This window comes from Notolepis coatsorum (assembly GCF_963971535.1).
Source record: "Notolepis coatsorum genome assembly, chromosome: 7".
Taxonomy (NCBI): Eukaryota; Metazoa; Chordata; class Actinopteri; order Aulopiformes; family Paralepididae; genus Notolepis; species Notolepis coatsorum.
Genome location: NC_140171.1, coordinates 87191452 through 87211927, shown reverse-complemented (window position 1 = coordinate 87211927; position 20476 = coordinate 87191452). Strand labels below are relative to the sequence as shown.

Below are 20476 nucleotides of genomic sequence, written 5' to 3'. Positions count from 1 at the left end.
GTTCTTTCCAGTTCATTAAAATAATCCGTTTGCATGCTAGAAAAGCCAGTGCTACAATATTATTTACAATCCTTGCTTGAGCAGTGTCCATTTTTACACCCAATATACACATTATAGGGCAAGGATTAATGTCAATTTGGAGAGTAACTGACAGGTCCTCAGCAATGTCCAACCAAAATGTCCTAACAAGCGGGCAGTGCCACAGCAAGTGCATGAGCGTACCCTCTACTCCACACCCATGCCAGCACAATTTGGGTAGGGTGTGATTCATTTTATTCAATGTACAGGGTGTTATATAGGCCCTGTGTAGTATCTTTAATTGTATAATTTTATATCTAACACATTTTGATATTTTAGTACTATTCCTAAGTGCTGCTTCCCATTGTGTTTCAGATATGGGTATACCCATGTCTCGCTCCCATTGGACTTTAGTTTGGGTATTGGTATCAGGGGTGGTTGAACATGATAGTTTATACATTGCAGAAACAATGCCTTTCCTGCCTGTAATTCCCCTTAATGTCTCTTCCAAGACTCTGTTTGTTCCTATAGCTATGCCTTTAGACAACAATGATTTAATAACTGATTGTATTTGTAAATAAGATAAAAATTCTGTGTCTTTCAGCCCAAACTGTGTTTTAAGTTCATTAAAAGGTATAATATTTCCCCTTTCGATCACTTGGCCCACCTGTGTTATATTATGTTGTTGCCATACATTGCTAACAGTAAGAAGCATTTTGTATAAAAGTATTCTGTACTTCTGTATGACAACTATTAAAGAAACTTGAAACTTGAAACTACATGAGTTTATATGTCTCAACTCTCATACGGCCAGGCTATATTTTGGTTATTTTTTCCTTTGGGGGTGTATAACAATATATCAATTTACCTATTTTTGCAGTAAAATATTTTTATACAAAAATCCATTTCATATATGGGAGACCTTAGAGATGAGGAAAAACAATGTGTTTTGTTCTACCTCCGGTAGGGGTATCTCAAAAACTAAAGCCCTTTTTGACAGTTTGTCACAGCACTATATCCTTGCTCAAAGGCGTCAATGTATCCAACTGATCCTTCCGCCATACGGATCACTTACAATCCACGACTATGACAGCGTTGTCACCTTATCCAGATGGTTAATACATCTGCAGAGAACAAGCCCACGACATACGTCACGAGCATCTCACTGCGCACGCGCTGCTCATCTACCAGTAACTGCACTCGAGTCACAACAACCTTCCAAAAAAACCGTTTTGGACACAGTGATAAACTCACCATTTCAGTGGACGTGTACGTTGAAATTTCGCTTTTAGCGACAGTGTATCTAACGAGAAAATAAACCAACTTCACTTGGAACCACAACTGCGAGACACGCCAAACTAATGGAGCGACAACATTAGAGCAGCTAACCAGCCCTGCCGAAGATTCTGTGAAAATGGGCGATTAACGTGATGCATCGAAACGGAGTTTTCACTCCCAACAGTCGACCGCAGGGGATGGTTCAGCTGAACGAGGATACCTGCTGCTGACCCTGATCACTGACACGAGATTTTGACTTTCCGCGCCAGGGTGTGTTCACTGTTGACTAATCGAGGGTTAGCTAACGGTGGCTGATGTCGAAAGACTGTCAGTTCACCACAACAAACCCCTCTACTAATGGATCGATCGGCAGTGGCTAGCGGGAGCTGGTGTTGCTAGCTAGGCTACATGCTAATTAGCTACCTAACTAAGAAGCAACAACGTCTACTAGCTGTCCCGTTCATTAACACTGGTTGAGTCTAAGGCTAGACACCTGTTCCCCGTCACAGCACGCATTTGGTTGTCATGTTGTCGGGTAGGTCGTAATGACCATGCAGGAGGCTGGTTAGCTGCTGGCTAGCCACCAACAACATCTGTATGTGAGTTAGCTAACGTTAGCTGCTGGCTAGCCACCAACAACATCTGTATGTGAGTTAGCTAACGTTAGCTGCTAGCTAGCCATCAACATCTGTATGTGAGTTAGCTAACGTTAGCTGCTAGCTAGCCACCAACATCTGTATGTGAGTTAGCTAACGTTAGCTGCTGGCTAGCCATCAACATCTGTATGTGAGTTAGCTAACGTTAGCTGCTGGCTAGCCATCAACAACATCTGTATGTGAGTTCGCTAACGTTGGCTGCTAGCTAGACAACAACATCTGTATGTGAGTTAGCTAACGTTGGCTGCTAGCTAGCCATCAACAACATCTGTATGTAAGTTAGCTAACATTGGCTGCTGGCTAGCCATCAACATCTGTATGTGATTTAGCTAACGTTGGCTGCTAGCTAGCCATCAACAACATCTGTGTGTGAGTTAGCTAACGTTGGCTGCCGATGCAATGATCGCATTGACAACAATTGCTTTGGAGGAATGGCTTTTATTCTGTGAATGTTCTGAGGCAACTGGTGGCACAGAATATTTCACCTTTCCTGCAAGACTCTGGGGACTCGCTGCCAACTTAATGTAAAGAGGTGAAAACGACTGGCTCATAGTGCAGGAACACGGGCGGCAGAAGCCATGCAAGCGGCGCAGCTCCAATACGACTTCTTCAACGAGGAGAATGCACCGAAATGGCGTGGGCTCCTGGTACCCTCTCTCAACAAGGTAAAGTCACGAGAAGGACGCAGGGCAGAGAGGGGTTGGCAGAAGTCAAACATTTCACACAGGTAGTTGTAAGACTGTCATTGTTGCTACTGCAGAGAAGGGTGTCCCAGTCCTACAGTTCCTAAAACAGTTGCCAGACACTGCTGCAGTCACGTGGTTTGATTGATTGATTGATTGAAAAGTTTATTAACAGATTGCAGAATGGGTACAGTACAGTACAGCTCAATACATACAATTGTTAAGGGGATGCAGACCAGAGAAAGACTTTCGTCGTGTTTACATCAGGGTCCCCCATTTTCAATGCATCATAACATATATGACATACATGACATACAGATAGACAGTACTGCTACACACACACATTGTACACTGTACATTGGATTACTGACAAAGCCATACTTGGTCATTTACTGTACAACTAGGTTAGGACATTTGTAGGGACCAGTTTCGAATTGCAGTCTCCCGTAAGTGTTTTTTGAGTGTTTTTGAAAGTGGGTAGTGATTCACATTCCTTTACAGCTTTGGGTAGGGCGTTCCACATTGATGTGGCATAATTGCGAAACGTGTTTAGTCCCTTGTTTGAGCCGAATCTGGGTTTAACATGATTTGTGGAGCTCCCTCTGGTGTTTTGATCGTGGTATTCACTGACCTTTGGGAAGTATTTTGACATGTACATGGGTACCTTGTTGGTCGCGTAGTGTATCTTGTAGACCAGGCCCATTGCAAGTTGCTGTACTCTGTCGTCTACTCTAAGCCATCCTAGGTTGTCAAAGTGGGCAGGGGTGAGGTGGGTTCTAGGAGTCAGGTCAAGCAGTAGTCTGACCAGCTTTTTTTTTGAGATGTTTGTAATTTGTTTTTTAGTGCCTTTGAGGTGCTTTGGTACCATGAGGTGCAAGCATAGTCGTAGTACCCTTGAATGAGTGCTCCTGCTAGAGTCTTCAGGGTATTCTTGTTTACCAGAGAGGAGATCCGGTACAAGAATCGAGTTTGTTGGTTGACTTTTTTTATTACATTGGATGCCATTTTGTCACAGGAAAGATTAGCCTCTAGGATGGAACCCAGGTAGGTAATTTCATCTTTCCTTGTGACAATATTGTCACCCACTGTAACCGAGAAGCCGTCGGTCTTGCTGAGTTTGTTACTTGAACCGAAGAGAATGGACTCCGTTTTGCCCATGTGTAATGATGGTTTGTTGTCGGCGAGCCATATGCAGACTTTGCCTAGTTCCGAGCTGAGGGCTTTTTCAACCTGTAACTTGTTCTTGTCAGAGACCAGCAGGGCTGAGTCGTCCGCAAACAGGAACAAGTTGCAGTCACAAGCTGATGACATGTCATTTGCATAAATTAGGAATAGTAGCGGTCCTAGTATGCTTCCTTGTGGAACACCACAGCTCACTGTGAGGGGGGGGGGGGGGGGGGTAGGGTACCGTTTACCTCCACCATCTGTTCTCTCCCCTCCAGGTAGGATTGTATCCAGCTCACTGATTGACAAGCTATCAGAATGGTGTGATTGACAGTGTCGAAGGCCTTTTGTAGGTCCAGCATGACCATGCCGCAGAATTTGCCCGCGTCCACCTCTTGTTTGATGTGGTCGTTCAAATAGAGAAGGCATGTGTCAGTGGAGTGGGATGTTCTGAAGCCAGATTGGAATTCGTAGATTAGATTTTTTTCCGCGAGGTACTTTTCGATCTGTTCGTATACTATTTTTTCCATGACTTTCGAGATGGATCAATCCCAAGATGTTTGCATGATGATGCGTTACAAGCACAGGCAGAGATCCCACGCTTCGCTGGGCTCTTCAATTCAAATAGGATGTGACTGTATAGTAGTCATGTTGTTGGGACACACAGCGTGGCCCGTCACCATGCCTTGTTTTGCTGTTTGTGTACTGTGCTGTTAGCTATCAATGTCACACAGAGGAAGGCATTCAGATGTTTTACCCAATCTTTTTACGTGTTTGGATAAAACAGTCTTGCACAAATGACACTTACCATGTGTCAATAGCAGTATTTCATATAGTCTTCCCGTACATCTTGTGTGTAGAGTTGTTCCGATACCGATACCAGTATCGGAAAAGCCGCCGATACTGCCTAAAATGCTGGTATCGGTATCGGCGAGTACCCTCTAATGCTGCGCTCCGATACCATATGACGTAATTTATCAACAACACTGCGGTCTGTTGAGTAAGCATTATAAAACAAACGTGTGCTTAATCGATTAAAGTGTCAATGCCATTTGTCATTTTAACAGCAGATACTTTCTTAAATGTCATCGTCCCGACAGAGCGGTGTTGACGGGGAGCTCATGGGTTCGCTTGGTGGCTGGTGTTATTAGCATTGAACAGCTAACCGAAAGCTAGCTTTAACATTACCTTGGCTAAAGTTGGGGCTATTCATAATCCAGCAATAATGGCTGCAGACCTGCAAGCAAAGTACAGCAAGTTGGCAAAGGAGTATTCGTTAAATCACAATGTCACTAGTAACGTTACAGTCTTTTCATATACCGGCAGCTTATGCTATGCTAACCTAGCTCACGTTGACGTCGTCATTGAGACCACCTCGCGTACACAATTAATGACATGTTGCGGACAGCCATATTGGTGACAATGTTTAGCTTTTAGTGCCAAATGATAAGAGTCTGAGGCGGAGTCTCAAAAGAGAATGTTGAATATTTATTGTGCAAAAATCACAACAGATCCGACTGCTACTGAAACGGAGTCTTGTAGACAGACTGAGTAGGGTATATCTGCAGAGCCAGTGGGTAGCGAGTGCAGCAACGTATAATGTCCGTGTGGATCATTGGAGTAGGGTATATCTGCAGTGCTGAAGCCCCATACTCATTGATTAATGATACTAATACAAATCTATACAATCACCTGTTGTTGAATAAATACCATTACTTTCTAGTTATTACTAAAAAACAGTATATATAAAACAGTATTTGTTAAAAAAAAAAAGTATAATTTATATAATGTCGTTTTTTTTTTTTTTTTTTTTTAATGTATGCACTGGTATCGGATAAGTATCGGCATCGGCCGATACCCAAAGCTTAGGTATCGGAATCGGATCGGAAAGGAAAAAATGGTATCGGAACATCTCTACTTGTGTGTGACAGGCAGCACTGCTAGCAGCAGCTTCTGTGGGGGAGGAATGCGGTCACACTCAACAGTATCCCTCACCCAAACTGTACCATGCTCCTTTTCTAAACAAGTGGTCCATGGCACCAGCTAGCAGCTCGTCAGCCCCCGTGTGGCACTGAACCTATTCATGACGTTTATTTCCTGCTGACGTTGGACTGATTCGCTACCTGAGCTTTCACTTAAAAGTCACTAGGAAATACGGATATACAATTTTACATTTAGTCATTTAGCTGAGGCTTTATCCAAAATGACTTACAAGTTCTGTACGACAAGTCAGCAGGACTCTGGCAGCGAAGGGTGTGACATTGTTTGTCAAACAGTGTCCAACTTGAGTGCTACAGTCTTTAGTGCATAGTAGTAGATACATTAGCATAGTAGGTAGTAATATAGGCATGGTAGATTAACCAATTAGAAACACTTTTACTCAGTTTTACTCATTCCTTCAGCAGTAGGATGTTAACGTCTAGTTGCTTGGTACAGGATATGTGGTGCCATATCTTGTTCTCAGCAGCCTCAGAAGTTAATATTGTGTGAAAACTAGACCATTACAACAAAAACAGGTTCACTCCACAACAATAAAAATATGGTAGTAACTGGCGAGGTAATCTACCAGAGTTTGTTCAGCGCCTCACGCAGGACTAGCGTGTATTTCATTTTCATTTCAAACTGTTATTTAAACTTGTACAACTTGATTGACAAAGGATGGAGATCAAGGTTTTAAACTCTGCAACAGAGCAGATAATCTCAAGCTTTAAGGACTGTTGGGGTTCATTTAGGGCTGGGCGATATAACGATAACGATAAATATCGCGATATATTTTAATAATCGATATCGAATATCGAAATAAAAAAAATCAATTTTTTTTTATTTTTATTTTTTTTGTGACCTGCAACAGGGCAGTTTTAAAACCAGAGACAGTGGACAGACTTGTCTTTCTTGCCTGCAACTTAAAGTAATGGCTTTGCTTGTCCAAATGACAATACTGACCTAATTTAAAATACAGTTTGAAACCGTCTGTACACAGTAGGCTATGTGTGCTAGCAGAGCTAGACTCCAGTCATGAGTCACGGTGCACATGTGCGGTGGTTTGTCCACCAAAAAAGCACCAAAAGATCGAAAATAAACTAGCAGAGCCAGAACTGTTCAACTCCCCTGGAGCCACAGCCAGCAGTGATGCCGGTTTACTTTAGCTTTTAAACCAGCTGCAGCCTGAGAACTGGAGTGTGAGGGGATGTAACACTAAAGATGGCGGCAACAACAAAGAATTGCTGCAAAATAAACATACATCTGTTGTTTAAAAGAAAAAAAAAGCTTTTTAATTTTTAATTATAATTTTTTTTATACTTATAAAATTATATAATTATCGATATCGAGAAATATGATAACATTATCATATCGTTATCGCGATATGATTTTTTGCCATATCGCCCAGCCCTAGGTTCATTCCATGAGCTAGGGGCATCATAGCAAAATGCAGATATACCCTGTTCAGAGCAAACTCAGGGGACCTTAACACTTTGAGTGCCAGCGACGAGATTTCTCGTTAGTTCATGCCGACCGTTGAGTGCCAGCGACGAGATATCTCACTTTTTTTATTAGCGATTTTAATTCATATTTCATCAATCTAGCCTCACGTTAGTGCTGCAAACTCTCTCTGAGCTCCATTGGGAAAATACCGCCCCCTATCGTCTCTCCCTGTGGTACTGCACCCCTTTGGAATGGATTGAATGAAACACATGGGGGAAAAAAATCCAGCTTCCTCATTTTACTTCTCAGGCAAGTCACCCAAGAGGATCGGATTCATTGCCGAGCCACAGAACAGCGTGGAATACATATTTCCAGTACCCAGCGTTGGATCAATAAACACGATCGATATTTGGAATGGCGATCAGGAATTGGAATAATCTTTTTAGAGAACATCTGATCTGAGGTAAGGAATCTATTTGACCAGTCTTAGGATAATCAGAGCTTTTTTTCACAGAGATATCAACGTGTGCCCTGTGTGTGTGCTGATCAGGAAATGAAAGAATCGATTTTTCAGCTCGCTTCTATAGCGTGCATAAGTACACATACTATCGATAATCTAGCGTTTATTTGAAAACTATTCATAAATGGGCAGAAAAATGAAAGTTTTTTGTGTATTCCAGAATATTCCAGTAAAGGCCGTTTATCACAGAATCTTTATATTTTCCTGAAACTTTCAAAAGACGAGCGTTTTTCAAAATGGTATAAAATAGTTTATGCGTTTGCAAATATGAGCTCTATCATTGAAGTGGGTGGTGGCATTCAAGGGGGGTAAGGCGCACCGCATGGCTGGCACTGAGTGTGTTAAGGACCAGACAGTCACTAGAACTGTTCCATAGGTTCCAAAATTTCATTCCAATAATGATGTAGTATAAGGAGGTAGTTTACCAATAAGTGCCTTAACCCTTTCACTACCACACTACAGAAGGTTAACCTTTCACTACCACACTACATACTGTTAACCGTCTGTAGTGTGGTAGTGAAAGGGTTAACCTTCTGTAGTGTGGTAGTGAAATGGTTAACCATTTGTCATGTGGCATTGAAAGCGTTAACTTTCTGTATTGTCACAGTGAAAGGGTTAACCCTTTGGTAGTGTGGAAGTGAAAGGGTTAAAAAGGAACAAATACCAGTGTTTGTTGCGCCTCTGTCAGAGAGGGCCAACCAACCTTCTCATAAAGGAGTCAAGGACACACGACACACAGTGATGAGTGTCGTATCAATCATTAGTGATGCATCTGGGCAGAGTATCTACATCACAAATTCAAATCATCAGCATCATCACAGTGATGGTCCTAACAATCTCTTCATCAATATACTTGATAACATGGGTCATTATTCTTTCTACTTCTTAATCCTGTGGTCATTTATGTCCCTCAAATGATTTTAACAAATAACTGCAGGCCCTTTTAATGGCTACTTGCCATTAAAAGCTTGTTTTTGTTGACTTGGTGTTGAAGCATACTGTAATAACTATAGCCTACTATTGAGTACTTCTCTAAGTGCTTACCATGTTAAAGCATGAACTGTTGGCCTACCATCCGCTGTTGCAGTTGTGCAAAAGTGCAAAAAAAATTGTACATTGAGACACTTTGAAAGAAATTCAATGCCTGGTTTTGACACATACGTCTTTGGGTGAAAGCCCATCAAGATTGACTAAGCACTTTTCTCTTGTGAGTCAGACTGGGTAGGCCCATCGAGAGGCTTCAAGTCGAGTCCTGGCCTCGCTGTGGGCAATCTGCTGACAGTACAGACTCAGCAAGCTGCTGTTGAGTAAAACGCAGGGTTCTGCTGTTGATGAAACAAAGACAAATCCTGGTCTGTGTGGCTTTAAAAACACAGGCTGCCTGTATGAGTGCAGTCATAGAGAGATATGGACTGATGCTCTCTCTCTTTCTTTCTTTCTTTCTTTCTTTCTTTCTTTCTTTCTTTCTTTCTTTCTTTCTTTCTTTCTTTCTTTCTTTCTTTCTTTCTTTCTTTCTTTCTTTCTTTCTCTCACTCACTCACTCACTCACTCACTCACTCACTCACTCACTCACTCACTCACTCACTCACTCACTCACTCACTCACTCACTCACTCACTCACTCACTCACTCACTCACTCACTCACTCACTCACTCACTCACTCACTCACTCACTCACTCACTCACTCACTCACTCACTCACTCACTCACTCACTCACTCACTCACTCACTCACTCACTCACTCACACACACACACCCGCCCACCAGTTTGATGTTAAATGTATGATGTGTGTTGGTAAATAGAGGCCTATCATGAGGTGATAAGGGTGGGGTGTAAAGTGAGGGAATGTCTTGGTTAACTTGACAGCTTTTCTCAAGCCAAAAACATTACAGTGACACTTGAGTTGAAGAAGGGCCTCTCTGAGCACAGTGGCAGCCTCTTTTCAGTAACAGTTCTGAGGGGGAAGTTACCTCCACATAGAGAAATAACTAAGAATGTTTTGCCAGTGGGGAATTCAACCCAGTCAGATTAAAACCAGTCAGAAAACATCATTGATCCAGATACTGGTGTTGGATATCAGGGTCCAGCCAATATCGGGCTAAAAGTAACTAGTACAAGAATAGTAAAACTCTGATAACATGCCAAAACGTCATATATAACATGTCAGAAATGGAAGCAAATCAACTTGATTTTTAGCATTTTTGGCATACGTGACCATCTCTCTGATGGTGAACAGTGTTTTCTAGAGGGTTATTCCTGCATAGAGGGGGCTGCCTCTACTCAGTCCTGGGCCACTGGCCAAAAATGCTCAATATCGGCAAAAACTATAATCTAATCATTACACGGCATACAACCTACTTGGTAGAGTATGGAGGTCTCGCGAAATAAAAACCAACACAAAGCTGAGGATCTTTAACTCCAATGTTAAATCAGTCCTCCTGTATGGCTCGGAGACCTGGAAGACAACCGTAGGGCTGAATCAGAAAGTACAGTCCTTCATAAATTCCTGCCTCCGCCGCATTCTAAGAGTGAGATGGCCAAATGTCATTACAAATCTGGACATGTGGGAGCGCACAAAACAACTACCCCCGCCAGAAGAAATAAAGAAGAGAAAGTGGATGTGGATAGGCCATACCCTGAGAAAGGAAGACACAAACATCACCCGGCAAGCCCTACGATGGAACCCACCTGGAAAGAGGAAACGCGGCAGGCCTCGAAACACCTGGCGCCGTTCTTGGGAAGGGGAAATGAAAGAGGCTGGACTGGGATGGCACAACATCGTTCGGGAGGCCAAAAACGCGCAACATGGAAAGAAATCGTCAGTGGCCTATGCTCCGCAGGGAGTGCAAAGGCTTAAGTCAAGTAAGTCAATCATTACACAGCTATACCACGGCCCCTTTGATTTAATAACGACATGCAATGACAATGACAGTAGTTGTCCAGCGCGGCGCTCCAGTTTCATCTGACTATGTTAGTCCGCAGCCAGAGGACAAAGAAGAAGTAGAAATGGAAGTAACCAGTGTTGCTGCCATGGTCTGAATATGAGGCGGCTACATTAGCGCACTTAGCGCCATTAAAGACACAAGTAGTACTCCAAACAAAGCAATCCATGGAGTTTCTCTTACTCTGGTTTGAGACTGGAACTAATGCTAAAGGAGCTTTGCTATCTGATTATCACCACAGAGATATTAACCCAGAGTCTCAAATCAAATCAATGTTTATTTATCACATACTATAGTGCTACTATATGTAGGGATGGGACGGGTATCATTAGGATTTTATCCGCCTGGTGTAGATGTCCTGGAAGTGAAAAAGTGCATTTCAAGTGAATTTCTTCAGACATCTGAGGTGGTACAGTCTCTGCCATGACTTCCTCACCGAAGCGTCCGTGTGTAGCGGCCATGACAGGTCCTCAGTGATATGGACACATCAAGGTGTTTAAAGCTGTCCACCCTCCCCACCCTGGGGACCCATTGGTGTTTAGTGGGCTGTGGTTTCTTTCCTGTATCCTCACATAGTTCACTATCATCTCCTTTGTCTTGCTGACATTCAGAAAGAGGCTGTTGTCCCGACACCTGCAAGTCAGGCCCTCCACCTCCTCCAGGTATGCTTTCTCATCATTGTTGGAGATCAGGCCTACCACATCTGTGTCATCAGCGAACTTGACGATGGTATTTGAGCTGAAAGTGGCTGTGTAGTTGTGTGTGTACAGGGAGTACAGCTGGGGGTTCAGAACCAGCCCCGGGGTGCTCCTGTGTTGAGGGTGAGGGTCCTACTCTCACCCGGGGTCGACCTGTCAGGAAGTCCAGGACCCACCTGCACAGGGACGTGTTAAGTCCCAGGTCCCTGAGTTTTTTTTTTTTTTTTTTTTTAACTTTGACCAGTCAGCTGGTTCTTTGAGCGTTTATCGCTTTTTTCTGGTCAAGTGTGACCGACAGAAACAGGTTGAATGGGGTATAGATCGGGGGAAAGACACTCTGAGAAAATAAGGCGAGTCCGGGAGTCGAACTCGTGTACCTCAGATCCGTGACGCGCACGGTTGTCCCCGACGCCGAAATAGCGTCCGAGGTACGCGGTGAGCTACTGGAGCTCCCCCCAGGTCCCTGAGTTTAATGATTAGTTTGGAGGGGATTATGGTATTCAAGGAGAGAGGAGATACACTGTGGTACTAAAATGGGACGATTTTGTCCATGGACTGTGACAATCGTATTGTTTAATATTTATATTTTGAAATATCAGACCTTTATTTTGAAAGCACTTACATAGCAAACCGGGAAGAGACCACGTTTCTGCCGGCTGATGGCTTCACAACCAACCATGTGGCCGGTTAGCAGAAGAAGATGATAATAATCACAGAACAGCACATAATTTGAAGAAATGGTAACGTTGTGGTAGTAGGTGGAGTAACATTATATGTTTAACTTAACATTAACATAAGACACATACTGAAAGTGACAAATCAGATCGGTATCCTATGTGGACGGTCCTTAACATGATATGATCCATTAGTTGGAATACTGTATGTGCAGGGTACAAAATAGTCACACGCCCACCGCCACAGGCTTGTAGATATAATGTTTGGCCGTCATAAATTAAGGCCTGGGCGCCATCTGGCGGCCAACTAAATCCACTGCATGAGTCGGCATTAATATGATGCAGGGTGTAGCCTCCAGCTGAGCGAGAGAAATGTCGTGGGAGCGGGTGGAAGTTGCCCAATCTGGAACAATCTCCGGGGCTGCAGCTGGACCCTATTGGATGCGGGCGTGGTGAGTTGAAACGAAAGTGAAACTGTGTGTGTGTGTGAGATGCGCTCTGCTCACGAGATCAAGTTTGTAACATGAGACGCACATGAGATCTGTCTTCATCCGTTCTTTAGCCTACTACAAAAAAACCCTGCAATCGCGTTTTTGATTGTGCTCTGATATTTAATTTTGCATTTGATTTGACCAAATATGTGGAGGCATATTCCCGGAGTAGCTCCCCCGGGTCCCCCCTCAAAATTAAGAAAAACAGGCGACAACATTAACGTTGACGAGTCAGTTGCTACCACCAGCACCACCGATAACACTGCACCTGCTACTAGCGTCGGTGTAGTTAGGAAATTTAACCAGAAATGGTACACATCTGATTCCGGGAAACCGCGAGAATGGCTTAAATTTGAGGGGGGGGGGGGGGGTAAAGTTTTGTATACCATGTTGTGCCAAAGCAACGGATAAAAGAAAACGAAATTCATTTGTCATCGGGACGTCGGTGATGAAACTGGAAGCCATCAAAAGCCACGAGACGTCACGCTGTCACAGGGACTGCTCTGTTGTATACAAAGCACAGTCTACTCCGCTCCTGGCTGCTCCGACTGTTGACCAAGCTGTCAGAGTCGACTCTGGCTAAAATGCGGATACTATTCCGTAACGCCCACGCTATAGCGAAAAAATCAAGACCATACAGGGACTTGGATGTGCGAGTAAGTTTATTGTGTTTTTTTTATAACGTTAGTCCAGCATGTTCATATAGGTGTGTCGGCTTTCACTTTCAGCTAATTATGGTTGTAAAGCCTACCCAGTGGAATTGTTTACATAACAATGCATGATATTATATATTATTATATTATTATTCCATACAAGGCTGGATGCATTACAGACTCCGCTAACATCCCTTGTTGCCTTGTAGGTGGCAAGTATGGATTTGTTTATCTTGTTTGAAGTTGTTTTAATATGTTCTTTAATTCTTTTGCTTCCATATTGTAAATAAATTCGCAATAAATTATTTGCATTTAAAACTATTAACGCCGACTCATTCCTTCAGTCCACTCAAAATTAGGCTAATATTCCTTATGTTGTTTATGATATTAATTGAAAATAGCATACGAGAGTATTATATAGTAATAATAACACATGGCGATATACTAAAAAGCTATTTATAATTTTTGGCTTGTAAAAGATCTGGATGGCTGGTAGTTTTTAAAATCTACCAGCCAAATGGCTGGTAAGTCAAAAAGTTAAGTTTGTTCCCTGTGTATGTGAACTAGGGGTGTAACGATGCGACCTCACAACGATTAATTTAGATTACGATTATTCAGGCAACGATTCAATGCATCATGCAATCTCTTCATTTGACCACGATTCGATTTGATTAATTTTAGATAAATTTTCTATCAATTAATTCCCCAAAAAATTTGAATACACAAATGTGGCTGGATGAACTTATTCACTCAGCATGAATGGACTATAGGCCAATAAAAACGATAAAAAAAAAATTGATTAATTTAGATTATAATCGATTCTAACATTTTCAAATCGATGCAGTTGAATCGTCACATTAGAATCGATGCATTTCGGGCGGCCGGGTAGCGCAGCGGACTAAGCGTTTGTCTACCGCCACAGAGCCAGTGGGATCGAATCCGGCTGGGTGGGTCCTGGTCGTTGTAAACGGCGACTCCTACAGTTCGGTCGGGGCGCCTGCACAGCAAGGGAAGGATCTGGGAGAGGTAGTGTGACCGTCCACACGTTACACTCTCCCAGGGAGAGTCCGCGCTGCCAGGTGAAAAGAAGCGGTGGGCTGGCTACACGTGTCGGAGGAAGCATGTGATGGTCTCCGCCCTCCCAGACCGACGGTAGGGGGTAGAGTGCGCAACAACCAGGAAGGGGATTGGGAATTGGCATAACGACTAACATTGGGATGGGAGAAAAACGGAAAAAGAAGGGGGGAAAAGATCACAAATTAATCGATGCATCGTTACACCCCATATCCCCTAATGTGAACCTATTCCGTTTGAAATTATGATACAAGCTTAGTTCATCTTTGCCAACAGAACAGTAGCCTATTGGAGAATGAGGCATTGGTGAGTGTAAGAGTCGACGAGGATAAGTATCCAATAGGATTGGCACATGGGAGAATTCCAACGGAGGGGGAGGGTCCATGCATTCCTGTTATGTGTAGACTGGCAAGGCTCTGCAAATGCCAAGTGCCATGATGTCTCGGCGGTGCCACACCACGAGAATGGCAGGAATGCTACAGAGTGTGCCAGGTCAGAGCGAAGTCGTCAGCACGATGCAACGGTAGGATACATTTGCTCCTAGGCCAGCGTCTCTTCTTTTGACAAACTTTAACCCTTTCGGCCTTCCCCACCACCCTCCTCGGAACCGATTGGCTGCCGCTCTCCATCTCAAGCTGTGTCAACAAGCCTCAGAGTGCTTTCTGGAGACTTCAAAAGCCCCATGGCAGGGCCGCCCTCTCCACGCTCCGTAACTTCAAAAGCCCCATGGCAGGGCCGCCCTCTCCACGCTCCGCAGCAACTAGCTCGAAGTGGACACACCCTCACTTCACCCTATTGATTTTGGCATCTGCCCGTCCTTCGGATTCAAAAATGGTTACATTCATCTGGAATGTGCTGACACAGGGAACTGGGGAGCAGCTCACAGCGCTGTATGGGACTTGTAGCGTGGAATGGGAAGGGGAGGATACAGGACAGCTCTGACAGCCACAGCAGTTTGGTTTCCTTCACAGCAGATGTCTGCTTCAACGCTAGAACACTTCATGCTCCCCTGCTGAAGCTGAGACTCTGTGAATCTTTGTGAAATGATCTGTGCTGCAGTGCGTACCATTCCTAGGAACTTGAGAAATTAAAACGGTCCCTTAGCAGAAATAACGTGTATGCTGATTCATCCGTTACATAGGCACATTTTCTAGCTACATAGTGATATCAAGGCAGGTTGATTTTTAGCCACCTCAGCAGTTTGAAGTCTGGTCTCTACTCTGTTAGCAAAGACCACTCTTTCTTCTTTCCTTATCACACCTGCATGCCAAGTAGGCTTGGGCGGTATAATTTTTTTCATACCGTCATACTATTCTGACATAATACCCCGGTATACGGTATATGACGGTATGACTTTCATTTTCATCAGCGGGGGGGGGGCGGAGCTAACAATATACTCGTTATCACCATACATAACGCTTATATTGAAACACGTTGAGATTAGGGCCGTTCTTTCAACCTAAAAGTGCACTTTCTTCAACCTCGAAGTAAACAAATCACAGAACGGTAGCCAGTTAGTAGGTATCAACGTGAGCTCCCGGGACGGTAGCTAGTTAGTTAGCACCATCCAGGTATCAACGTGAGCTCCCGGGACGGTAGCTAGTTAGTTAGCACCATCCAGGTATCAACGTGAGCTCCCGGGACGGTAGCTAGATAGTTAGCACCATCCAGGTATCGACGTGAGCTCCCGGGACGGTAGCTAGTTAGTTAGCACCATCCATGTATCAATGTGAGCTCTCGGCACGGTAGCTAGTTAGTTAGCACCATCCAGGTATCAACGTGAGCTCCCGGGACGGTAGCTAGTTAGTTAGCACCATCCAGGTATCAACGTGAGCTCCCAGAACGGTAGCTAGTTAGTTAGCACCATCCAGGTATCAACGTGAGCTCCCGGGACGGTAGCTAGTTAGTTAGCACCATCCAGATATCAACGTTAGCTCCCGGGATGGTAGCTAGTTACCCCGCACCATCCAGGTATCAACGTGAGCTCCCGGAACGGTTGCCAGTTACCCCGCACCATCCAGGTACTACTATAACGTTAGCTCCCAGTCCCAGAATGGTAGCCAGTTACCCCGCACCATCCAGGTACTACTATAACGTTAGCTCCCAGTCCCAGAACGATAGCCACGTAACCCTCTGCTGGCGCGTGCTGTGCACTACAATCAACTCAGTGTCAGTGTAATAGCAGTCTGTGACGTCACGGTATTGAGAATCATACCGGCGGGATCTCGAAATACCCTGGTATACCGTCATACCGCCCAAGCCTAATGCCAAGCACAGATTGATATATCAGTGCAAACACATTGTAATGTTTGGGGTCTTAGAAACCAACTTGAATTGAAACTTGGAATATCATTCAGTGTATTTTTGTTATATGTTGGATGCCCTTTGATGCCGTATTTCACGCTTTTTTACGATGTACACTAAAGACAGCAAGGGTAGGCTAGCAATTTGGATTGGCAGGTTTTGACATCAAATTGAGAAGATATTTTATTTACAATATTGAAATTGACATTCCTGATCTTTAAGCAGTTGATTGCTATTCCACAGACAATTGACCCATCGCTGTGTCCTGCATCCAAACCAGTCTGGCTAATGCATTTTCTGGATTGTGCATTTCTAGTCTATGGAGCGGTAAAAAACATACTTCAAGTTTTTTACCAATGATTACCATGGCAGTGATTGAAGATAGAAAGCCTTCGGGTCAGCCCCAGGCAAAGTGTTCTGGAGCATGTGTGTAGTATGGCCAGTCTGGCTCTAGCATGTCACACTTTGTCCCGATTGGGTCAGACTCAGATCTTGGCTATGCTCAGACTGTAGGCAAAAGGCCTGAATCTGATTATTTTGCTCATATGTGACTCACATCTGTTTTTGTCATGACAGTGCAAACAGCACAAATCACTAGAATCAGATTTTTTCCATTCTGATTTGGACCACTTTCATATGTGGTCCTAAATCGGAATACAGGTACGATTTTTTGCAATGCAACCTCCAGTCATGCGACTTTCTTTTTTTTGATCCACTTTTTCTCCCATTTTTCTATATTTTTCTCCCATCCCAATTTTCGTATCATCCAATTCAACCCTCCCCTGTCACGAACGCTGTTTCTTGCCTCCCACAAGCCGGCTGCAATGTGGACTAAGTCATACATAGCACAAGTCCCCTCCGGTACTTGAGGTAACAGCAGTCGCATCTTTTCACCTGCGCATAGGCCTGCCGCGATAAGCAATAAATCGATTAATTGCCGCGATAATTAAAATGAATGCAATGATTTTGACGGGCGCGATTAATTGCTATTTGCGCGTTTGTTTTAATGAGGCGGAACCAGTGCCCCTTGCAGTCTCTCTCCGTGTGGGTTGGCCGCTGGCGTTACTACAGAGCACAGCACAGGGAGCTCCGTGGGGCAGTAGCAACGCCACATATAGCTTAACTACATTTCTCAATAGTGTTGCTCCTTTTAACCAAGTAGCGTTATTTGTAGTGTAACGTTAGAATAACACAGAATAACGTTAATACAATTACATGCATCATTGTTTACAATGAACGGGTGGGGCTAGTCAAAGCACTGGAGACGGGGACAAGTTAAACATGAATTAATTTATTATAACGGGTCGTTTTCGAGTCGTGCTGCAGTGCCTACGCACCACAGCTATTCTATTATATACTGCTTTGACGCGTCCTCCTCATCGTTGATTGCCTGTAGTAGCTGCATCTAACGTTAGTAGCTAACGTTAAAACTAAAAAACACAACCAGACGAGACAAGTTGTCGGCTAGGATAATCACAACAATACTTCCGGTCCGGTCGGTGGGCTTCAAAATAAAAGTCTTAAACCGGAAAAGACGGAGCGGTGGGCTTCAAAATTAAAGTTTTGGGAAATAAATTTCTCAAAAAAATTATCTAACCGGTCGCAATAATATCGATTATCGCGATATTTTCGGGGGCAATTAATCGCCCAGCAAAATGTGTTATCGTGGCAGGCCTACCTGCGCAGCTCGATCTCTCAGTGTCGAGGAGTAACGCGTGGGAGGCTCACGCTGCCCCCGACACTTCCTGATTCTACTGCGCAGGCGCACCAACCGACTTGTAGGAGTCGCTTGTTCACAACGTTCGATCCCCACCCTTCAGTTTCCCTCCCCGTAATACGGCCAATGTGTATTACTGCGGACGACCAGCTAAACTGAAAACAATGTGGAGAGCTGGATTCGAACACGCGAACCCAGCGTCTCCACATTGGTGGCGAGTGCCTTGCCCACTACACCACCTAGCCGCCCCAGTCATGCGACTTTCATGCCACTTTTTCGTCACTCTAGATTGACATTTGTCACTATTCTTTACGTCCATCTTCTTTATTGTTCATTTGCGCATGCGGGTCAGTTCAGGAGCAGCCAAACAAAAAAAGAAAAGTAATGAGTAATAAATCAGAATTGAGCTCTAAGGCTTGCAGTGTGAATGCAGGCAGTTTGTCCCGGTTGGGGGGACACAGAGGGCAGAATAAAAAAAATTCTTCCCTGGCTTAAAACTCTCCAATTTCCAATGTACTCCTCCTGAAATGAGTATTGTGCTGGCCTGCACTGGCTTGGGGTTTTTAGGAACGGAATTCCTTGCATAGCTTTTGGTTAGCCTAGCATGCACGAACCAGGATCCTCAGCGCTACACTCAACCTGCCTGGACAGGCATCTCCAGCCCGGTACCATGCTTCCTTCTTACCTTTTCAGGACGGCTCAGGTGAGAAGAGGGTAATTTCTGGTTGATCAACATCATTTCAAGTCTTCAAACAATGATCTAAAGCAGTGGTTCTCAACTACGGGTTGCGACCCAAATTGGGGTCATGGGTAGCCGGGGTAGGTGACAGCGCATTGGCAAGTAAAAAAAAAAAGAAGAAAAAAATAAATATATATATATATCTTTTTATTAAAGGGCACATGTCTTGCTATTCCTTTAACTATTTGGGCAACTTTACACAATTCCTGTGAGTCTATGGAACACATCTGTAAAGTTTTTTTTCAAAAGAATTCATTGTTTTGTATTTCTAATCAAGTATTCAAAAGCAGCATTTTTCCACTTCCAAGATTTCAAGCAGTTTTTGGCTTGGCTCCGCCCATAAGCGCTTTGAGTGACAGTCACCCACAGTCTGCGACTGGCAGACACGCAGACAGAGAGAGAGATAGAGAGATAGAGGGGGGGCATAATCCCACGGGACAATGCATTGGTAACTTGTTTCAAATGACAATATTGCCGCGTAGCAAGTCAAGATGGCCGCTGTGTGAAGTGCTGAGCAGTACGCCTTAGCCTAAACCTCCGTATTATGCCTTTTATCATTGTTTGATCTGTGACCAACGCAAATTTTCTCAAACTGGATTCGCCCCCGTCAGAAACGGTAGAGAGCTTGGAAGACTACATTGACTCGTATCACAATAAAGTTATGCCGAACCAGGCAGAATCCGAAGCAATCCGCTTCTCCAGGATGCATCGCCTGGGGAGGGCCAGAGTCGACCAGCAGCGGCCCCGTCCGATTGTGGCCAAAGTTACCGACTCCAAAATGAAATACTCTGTCATGTCCAAGGGGAAAGAGCTGAAAGGTTCCACATACTCCATTAGTGATCAATTCCCAGCCGAGATCATGAACAGACGGAGGCTGCTGTACCCGTTCTTGTCAGAGGCGAGGAAAAACGGGAAGAATGCTCGGCTCTTTGTTGACAAACTATATATCGATGGCATCCTTTATAGGAATCCTCGCACAACATACTGGCTGAGTGGTGGTGAAGATAATATCGTTCGCGATGCTCAGGATGATCTTCGGACTATCCAGCATGCTGCCCCAGTAACCAGGGTTACTGCCCCAGCGACTGTAAACACTTGAAGCATGCTTCACAGCCGATGTAAACATGGATGCATGGTGATGACGTCAGCAGCACGCTGTCCTTACCAAGACTACCTGGACTGCATTCTGTGATGATGATCCTGCAGACAACTGTAGTTAAGTTTCTCAAGACATTCTTTTGCCTATTTTTCCACTTTATTTTAATGTTCCTTCTCATATATTATTTCTTCGCATATATTATTATTTCGATTACTATTAATATTGGTTATACTAGTTAATGAATTGATTGGTTGGTTTACTGATTAATAATTAATATTATTATGTTATTTTCCTTTTCTTTCATTTAGAATTCATGTCTTTTGAATTATTTGTATGCAAGTAG

General features: G+C 43.9%; 1 protein-coding gene across 1 annotated transcript in view; it reads left to right on the top strand.

The window, feature by feature from the left end:
• The first annotated feature begins 1235 nt into the window (after positions 1-1235).
• The window catches only part of sos1 (son of sevenless homolog 1), a 249486-nt gene continuing 230245 nt past the window's right edge, over positions 1236-20476 (top strand). Inside the window, exon 1 of the mRNA XM_084319043.1 lies at positions 1236-2617. Coding sequence (XP_084175169.1) covers positions 2531-2617 — 87 coding nt within the window. The 5' untranslated portion in view covers positions 1236-2530. The remainder of the gene's footprint in view (positions 2618-20476) is intronic.